Below are 8,955 nucleotides of genomic sequence, written 5' to 3'. Positions count from 1 at the left end.
CCCCCCCTGAAAAAATTCTGCGTACGCCACTGAATATATATATATATATATATATTATATACATTACACAATTCAACATTTCAATAAATCTTTCTAGTAAAATGAATATAGATGTTAAAATGATATAAACTTCAATTTTATTAAAACCATTTCAATTCACAAACAGTTTTATAAATACAATACGTCTTATTTCATTTTAAAGCCTTGTGATCTAAAAACGTTTTGATATTTTGCAGGAATCTTTGAAACCTGTTTTTCAATCTGATAAGCCTCAAGAAAATACTGAGGCTTCTAAAGAAATGCTCTATACTTGTTTAGACACAGGTCTAAAGCTGTTGAGCCCTTTTATGCCTTTTGTTACAGAAGAATTATATCAAAGAATTCCTAGGCGTGAGAATGATTCCACCATTAGTATTACTATTTCACGGTACCCAATACTGTCTGAGGTAAGCTTTTGACTGCTAATTAAACTTTGCTATTATTTTGTTATTGCACTTAATATCTTATAAAATCACATTGTTAATACATTTTAGGACATTGAAAGTTTTAAGGATTTAATTTTATTTATGTTGTTTTTGGGAAAACTATGGTTTCTATTATATATTGACAAACCTTTTAGGACTAAGTTTTCTTTTCTTCGTTATTGTTTTCCCTTTCTTATTATTTTCCTTTCTAAAAATACATAAACTTCTGATTTGTAAATTAAAAAAATATTTTTATTTTTTTTATTGAACTTGGACAAGCTAATAATGATTAGATTGATGAAACTTCAATATTTTGTCTATATCTTAAAAAATTTTCTAAGATTGATTTTTTTTTTTTATACAATTTTTTTATTCTTAATGGTTTGATTGAAATCAGTTTAAGAACAACACTCTACATTCAAAATCTAAGTTATATTTAATTGTCTATTTATTTTATAAGTTATTATTTAACATTTTAATTTATTGTCTATTTAATTATATTAATATGCACGAATATTAAACATACAAATATACTAAAAGATTATATTTTAAACATGAATATTTATTTACATTGTCCTTTTATATTAGTTCCCGTGGAAGAATATTGAATTAGAGAAAAATGTTACATTTGCTCAAGATGTCATCCACAAAGTTAGATCTTTAAGAGCTGATTATAACTTAGCTAAAAATGAAAAATTAGACTGTAAGTATACTTATATACATGATCATTACTGAAACTTTACATTTTATTGTTTATATATGTTAGTTCTATTTCTTTATTTAATATCTTTTTACTAAAATTGTCTTAAATAATTCCTTATTCATTCTAACCATTTGTCTCAATGAAAAATACATGTGCTAATTTTTAATTGTGGTTTCATAATATTATAACTGAATACTACAATATTATGACAGAAAGTAATTTAACTGTTTCATTTTCCTGTTTTAATAGAACCAAAAATAAGCATATTTTTACTAAATAATTTTATATTCTAATTGATCATATGAATTCAAATCAGCAATCAAAATGATTATAGCTATTGCATATATTAATTTCTGAGATTTTAATAATGGCAAAAATAAGACTTTTTTTTTTTTTTTTTTTTTTTNGTCGTAAGTCTCAAGTTTTTTTTTTTTTTTTTTTTTTTTTTATTTTTTTTAAGTCTAAAACTGGAAAGAACATTTTCCAGGAGATTGGAAAATGTTTTGGAAATGGAAGAAAGAAAACATGAATTTTTGAATACTTAAATTTTTTTTTCTTTTCAAATTTCAGCTGTGGTATGCTATAATTTAAAACATGGTAATTACAAAATTATATCCCGACAAAATTGGTAAATAACTAATCACAAAGTGTATTATGCTAATAAGTTAAAACTAACTCTTACAAATTCCCCACCTAAATTAAAAGCAGTAAAACCTGTCCTTCAAATAATTTTACAATCTAATCTCTTCCGGATTGCTAGAGACATCTGTTAGAAATGCTGCAAATTAAAAAAGCCACACAAATCAGTAGACTAGTGTAAGAAAATACATGATCGAAGCAATGTACAGACGATTAAAAATGGTCGTTTTTCATAGCACCAGAACAGTGTTCGGGACTAAGAGTTAAGTAAAGAAAAGGTTCACATTTTTTAGCTTTATTGAAAAAAATTACTTTTAAAGAGATTACATTCAAAACATTTAGCTTTAAAAAAAAAACTTCTTTATTCTTCAGCCTTTGGGGCAAATCCTCTCAATCTATAAATTGTAACCCAAACAGGATCATAATCTACAAACATCACTACAATATTTGAATAACAACTTCTTGATTTTTCTATAATAATTCACCTAAGCGACTTATAGAAAACAATTTCAGAGCTAATTTTATTTTTAAATTTTAAACCTTGAATATAAAAAAGGAAATGTTCATTTAATTTATTAATTTCATTATTATAAATAAATGTCTCCAATTACCATTTAAATGTACTTGTTCTTTGTGTAGCCATTTTTTGTAATCTACCTTTTCTTCTTCTTTTTTTTATTTTTATTTAAATAGATGTCATAAACCAGATTTGAATTTTTGAGTTTGAAGGGGAAAAAAAGAGGTTGGGGAACCCTGCTCTATAACATAAAAAATTAAATTGCCTTATTTGGAAGAAAATGAAGGAAAAAAAGGAAACTTTTGTTGCTAATTTGAATTTCTTTATTTTAGTGTTTTTAAAGTGTGATGATGAAAATATAAAAGCCTGCTTATCAAAACTAAGTGATACAATAATTTTCCTCACATCCTCTGCATCTCTTACATTAGTAAATTCTGAAGAAATTCCCAAAGGATGTGCGATCACTACAATATCTGAAAATTGTGAAGCATATTTACTTTTGAAGGTATGTATTGTATCTAAATGGTTCAATATAATAAATATTAAAACCTATCCATTTTGTTTTGTTTTTTTAAAGTAAGTATCCCTAAATATTTTTTAATTGATAATTAAACTACAAACCATTAATGAATGAATTTTTAAATATAATTTTAAAAAATAATAAACTGGCTTCTTAAAGCTGTGGATTTTTAAATAATTTCAAAATGATATGCACAAATACTGCTAATATTTATTTGATGTAGAGCTTAAAACTATTACATTATTGGTTCTAAGTTTTGTGTTATAAAGATAGAAGCTTTGCCATATATTTTATAAATTAATTTGAAATGTTAAATAAATTCAAAATGATATGCACAGATATTGCTAATATTTATTTGATGTAAGTAGAGAGCTTAAAACTATTACATTATTGGTTCTAAGTTTTGTGTTATAAAGATAGAAGCTTTATCATATGTTTTATAAATTAATTTGAAAAGTTAAATAAATTCAAAATGATATGCACAAATATTACTAATATTTATTTGATGTAAGCAGAGAGCTTAAAACTATTATATTGTTGATGTTAGGTTTTGTGTTATACAGTTTGAAGCTTTACCATAGCATTTATAAATTAATTTGAAATTTTAAACAAAAAGGTGTTTTTTCACCATGAATCTAAACCCTTCAATTAATGGCATCTTGTAAACAGTGATGCGCAGCTGGGCACAGATAAATGATTTATTTTATGATACATTTACTTGTTTAAAAGTCAAATTGTTTTTGCGTTAGTCTGATTACTTATTACATTGTTACAGCTGTATTATATTTCATCTAGAAATATGCTACCTAATTTATACTCAAGATAACTAATTTCTTATTAGCAAAAATATATTATATATTAAATTGCTATTGCTGTATTATGAAATGTTATTCAGTTCCCTTAATAATTTCATTGGGAAATATTATAATTTTACTTTGTTCAAGTAATAAAAATTACAAATATGATAAGTAGTATCTAGAGTCTGCTATGATTTTAAGTTAAATTATCATTAATTGTCAAATTGTGTATATTTATTTTAATGAGATTACTTATTGAATTATTTAATAAAACAATAACAAGGAATTAATCTAAATATATTTTTTATCTTTTGAAAAATAATTTTTTTCATTATGCTTCTTTTTCCTCAGGGTCACATTGATATTAATAAAGAAATTACTCGATTAGAGCAGAAACAACAAAAACTTAGTTCTCAAATTATCAAGTTGAAAGAAGCCACTCAAGTAGATGACTATGAGATAAAAGTTCCAATTGCAGTTAGAGAATCACATGCAGAAAAGGTATATTTTGAAGTGTTTAATATAGGTAAAGGTATAACTGTCAATTTTTACTTTATCCAAGGACTATTTTTCCAACTGGGAGTATATAATAAAATATAAAGTGAGGTGATAACAAATATATTTTTAAGTTTACCTATACCATCATATAATTATTATGCATTTTTATATGTCCCGCAGTGAACTGATCATTAAGACACGGTTCCCGGCAGATCACCGAAGTCCAGCATCACTGGTTGCGGTCAGTGTGCAGTTGAGTGACCACTTGGATCAGTCTGCGTAGGGACCGAGGGTGTACGGTATTGGTCCTCGTTAAACTGTTCTACCGTAAAGTGCTCGACTTCGCGTGCAGGTCATCAGGCTACCAATGCGGGGGTGCCATCCCCTCTGCAAAGAATCATAATTGTGATGGCATGTCTTCGGATCATCCTCAGGGATGTTTCCCAGACCGTCGCCAATAGCCCATTGTGCAGCTCTAGTGCGACGTAAATGAGCAAAGAAAGAAGAAAATATGTTTTATATGTATATGTAGTGGTAATCAAAATCATTTTTAATTTAATTTATAAAGATTCAATTTAGAGAAAATATAGTTTATTGAAGAAATAGCAATTAATATTGATGTTGAATTATGTTAAAGTATACTGAAAAACGAAACTCTGTTTTAATATTACTTCATTTTTAACCCATTTATGATTAAGTTTAACTTTTTTTGACAATATTGTTCACATATAATAAATGAAAGAAATATCCTCATATTTACTTACTAAAATAAACACTGGGATGTTACTTTTTAACTTTAAAGAAGGAGTGCACATGTGGTCCACAGGCCAAATGCAATCTTTAAATTGTTATGCGGCCTTTTGTCTTACAACCAAAGTTTGAATTTTTTTAATCAAATCACATTTAAAACTAATGAAGTTCTAAAGGATATAAAGTTAAAGATTTAATTTAAATGCAGTAACAAAATTACTATAATTTTATCAGAGTGTATGAACAAATGTTTTTTAATTCAAAAATATTACTGTTTAAATTACATTTTTTTTTCTAACAATCTAAAAAAATTTGAACCTCCCTGGCTAACTATAACTAATACATGTATTCATTTTCAGATAACTTTAAGTGAAGGGGAATTGAACAAAGTCCTACAAGCAATAGAGACATTAAAAATTATGGACTCTGCTTGAAGCTGAGTTTTCTATCTGCTTTTATCACAGCATTCCTTCATATTTAAGAAGCAGTAACAATTAAATTATTTTGCAAATGAAACCACAGCTCTGCAGACGAAATCATTCAAGTATAAACAGTTTGAAATCTCTCTAATTAATCATTAATAAAATGCTAGAAGAAATTTGTGCTATTCATACTGAAACACTGTACAATTTTTTTATATATAATTTATTTATTTTCAATAAAATTATCTAATTATGTATTGCAGTAAATTATTTTAAGTAATTTTTATTCTTGGTGAGTCAAGTCTCTGTGTAAAGTTTGCTTTGTCACGGCTTTAATTAAATGTTGATTTGCCTATTTAAACTCTTGTCTCATAATGTTACAATTTGTCAGTGATACTAAAGAAACTATCATTTTAAGATAACCATGCTCTATTTTCTAAAAATGTCTACTGCTACTAAGGAAAAACAAACAAAAACATTTTCATCATTTTAATGAATTGAAATAAAATATCATAAAAATAGTACAAATTCAGAAACATCAATAAACTATCCATTTATACATAGATAAAGAATAGATACATATCGAAAATGATCAACATTCATTTACAGACATTTTGTACAAAGTTATTTTATAAACTGAGTCTATTCTAAGGCACTTTACAATAAATGCAAAATTAAAATAATTTTTATGTATTCAGTTAAACAATATAAATTTTTTTCATAATTTGATTTAGCATTAATTAATTGCATGCTTTTTCATTAAACTAGATAAATTACTACTAACTTTTAATTACCATATTAAAAAAATCATTTGAAATTTCATACAATGTCTTATAAAATTTTCAGGTACTGTATTTAAAATTATAAAATAAAACTATATTGCATATAAAAGGATTTATCAAAATATTCCATTTTTCTTATTTAAACTTTTGAAACTTTATTCGTTGATTTACATGTAAGATAGTTTTTCAAAAAGTTAGCTACCATCATGAACATTTATTCATCTAAACAAATTGTGCGGATCATAGCATCTGCAACAGCGTATGGATCACAATTCGAAGATGGTCTTCTGTCTTCAAGATAGCCCATCTTCTTCTCTGCAACTTGGCGAGGTATACGAATACTGGCCCCTCTATTTGCAACACCTGCAGAGAAGTCGTGAATGCTTGATGTTTCGTGCAATCCAGTTAATCTTCTTTCGTTATCTTTGCCATCCTTTGGATCATAAGCTTTAATGTGGCGTGGATGGTTGCGAGATAGCTTTTCAATGGCTTCTTCAATGAATCTGCAAGTTGATTGATAAAATTTTAATAATTATGTAGTTCTAATATTACATTCATGCTTTATTTTCTTTTTTTAGTTAAAAATGTTGTGATGTTTTATGTTAATTTTTAATCTGACAACAATTTTGTTTTTCCATAAATCAATTGTTTATCCTTTGGTGTTAATCAGTAGAGATACAGTGCTTGAAAGTAGAATTTTTGTCTCAGAAGTTGGATAGTTACAGTGTTGGGACTTGAACTTAAAACGCAGTTAATTATAGAGTGGGTCATATTACGAAAAACTTTTCCAAATTCAGAATTTCAAGCTTAATAAATTATTTCCTCTAAACAAATTTTTTTGTCAAATTTAAAATGATTTAAATTACCTAGAATAGGCATGAAGTTTCATATTTTTAAAGTCAAAAACTTATTTTGAAAGCATTAATATATTATAAATTTTAGTTTTTCTATTCAAGAATGCAAAGCTTAGAAAGTAAAATAACAATTAAAAAAAGTAATATTTAGGTCTCACAATATCTACTTATACTATTGATATCTACACTAGGAAAACCGTAATTTTCACTAAGAAATAAGAATATTCTCAATTTTAAATCTCCTATCTTTAGATTAGGTTGTCTCTAGTGCAGTGTTTCCCAAAGTGTGGTACACGTACCCCTAGGGGTACGGGAGCAGTTTACCGGGGGCACACGTTGTTATGCGAAATATCTTGCAAAAACAAATCTAACCATGAAAATTTACGATTACGTCTTTTTCTGTTGACTATTTTTTGTAGAGTTAACAGTTAATAATTAGTGGTGTCAACAGTCAGTTGTGATTTTTACTCTTGTGCAGTTTTTTTATAGTAAAAAATGCATTCATTTTTTTATTAGTGGTACACAGCATTACGAAAAATTTAAAAAGGGTACACAAAAATCAAAAGTTTGGGAAACACTGCTCTAGTGGTAATCTTAAGATTATGTTAACTCCATGTTAGATTTCTGGAGACCTAAATGTTTCATTTCATTTTTCTTTACTGCAACTTTACATTTTTGTACTTGAAATATAAATATTTGTTTTACGATTCTGTTTTAGTAAAAATTGTTGAAGTTTTTGACTAAAAAAAATGAAACTTTGACCTATTCAAGCTTCTGCCTATAACAAAATTGCTGAATATTAATTCATGATGAGAAGACTAGAATGATTAGTTAATTATGAAGGTAGAACAAGTTTTGAAATTATATTTCCAAAATTCATGGAAGTTAGAAAAATTTATCTGTTTGTTAGAACTATTTGGTCTGATAGGCTCTTTTTTTTCATTTTTTGAAATAGTTCTTTACAATATGTGAATCTTACACAGTAAAACATGTTTTATTTACATGTTATATTACATATTTTTAAATTTTATAGCGATTTTAAGGACTCAATTTGAAGTATTTTCGTGCATTTAATTTATATGAATCTAAGATAATTAAAAGCGTGGGAAAATGAATAATTTTGTTTTTGTAGGTAGATTTAAGGATGATATATCGCTACTGTTTAACATAAATTCAAAAAAGATGGTTTTCAGCTTAAAAATGTCAAAGTTCCTGGATAACTATCTACAGTTACAAAGCAATAAAATAAATTATATTTGTATTAAATCTTGTGCATTCAACAAAGATGCAAAATACTGGAATTTTTTTTTTAAATCATCTTAATTCATGAATTCTTTATAAATAAAAAAAAATAGCTGATAAACTAAGGAAATCCTTTTTGATTTCAATTAATACAATTACAAAAATTCAGGCTAGAAAAAAAAGTGTTCCAGAATCTGCATCTTTACTATAATTTTCAGAGCCTTTTTATAAATGGATTCAAAATATTATTTAATTTACATTAGAAGTCGCTAATGAACATTTAACTGAGCAAAAAAGTGGTAGTGAATCACTACTGAAGAAGACAGGACTAAAAACATGTTTAACTGTCAGCTGAAAAGGACCAGTTAAAAAGCCCTTGTTATTAACATCTTTAAGTTCAATAAGGCAATCAAAATGGTTATGGTGTTTTTTTAAACTGCCTTCCTCACTGGTGATTTGACATGTTTTGATCGTTTCATGCTTTATGTTCCTTTCATGCTTTAATATTAATTTGAGTTTGAGAAACTAGTATAGTCAGACCGTGTATATAGTTTGTTTACCAGGAGTTGGCACTTGGCTCCGCCTTCATCACGTGGTATCCGCGCTATTTTTGGGAGAAGGATGTGAACAATTCTGAACAAGGTTACTATTTGGCGATTGTATGTCAAAAATATTTATTTTGCAATTTTTATGTGCCTTTTTTTAACAATATTTCATAAATTTAATGACATTTCTTTCTTTTGAGTGAATAGTATGTCCTTTTTGAG

General features: G+C 26.5%; 2 protein-coding genes across 4 annotated transcripts in view; one reads left to right on the top strand and one right to left on the bottom strand.

Annotated features, from left to right (window-relative positions):
- LOC107444939 (Valyl-tRNA synthetase) overlaps positions 1-5,567 on the top strand; it is a gene marked incomplete in the record, with an annotated part of 36,687 nt that extends 31,120 nt beyond the window's left edge. Inside the window, 5 exon segments of the mRNA XM_071183558.1 lie at positions 237-446; positions 1,053-1,167; positions 2,656-2,828; positions 3,992-4,141; positions 5,248-5,567. Of these exon segments, the coding sequence (XP_071039659.1) occupies positions 237-446; positions 1,053-1,167; positions 2,656-2,828; positions 3,992-4,141; positions 5,248-5,322 (723 nt within the window).
- Positions 5,568-5,784: 217 nt separating this feature from the next.
- The window catches only part of LOC107444940 (glutamine synthetase), an 82,060-nt gene continuing 78,889 nt past the window's right edge, over positions 5,785-8,955 (bottom strand). For all 3 annotated transcript variants that reach the window (XM_016059219.3, XM_071183585.1, XM_016059218.3), the window contains exon 7: positions 5,785-6,595. In XM_016059219.3, the coding sequence (XP_015914705.1) occupies positions 6,307-6,595 (289 nt within the window). In that variant the 3' untranslated portion in view covers positions 5,785-6,306. The remainder of the gene's footprint in view (positions 6,596-8,955) is intronic.

Source organism: Parasteatoda tepidariorum, chromosome 1 (genome assembly GCF_043381705.1).
Source record: "Parasteatoda tepidariorum isolate YZ-2023 chromosome 1, CAS_Ptep_4.0, whole genome shotgun sequence".
Taxonomy (NCBI): domain Eukaryota; kingdom Metazoa; phylum Arthropoda; class Arachnida; order Araneae; family Theridiidae; genus Parasteatoda; species Parasteatoda tepidariorum.
This window is presented reverse-complemented; position numbering and strand designations above follow the sequence as displayed.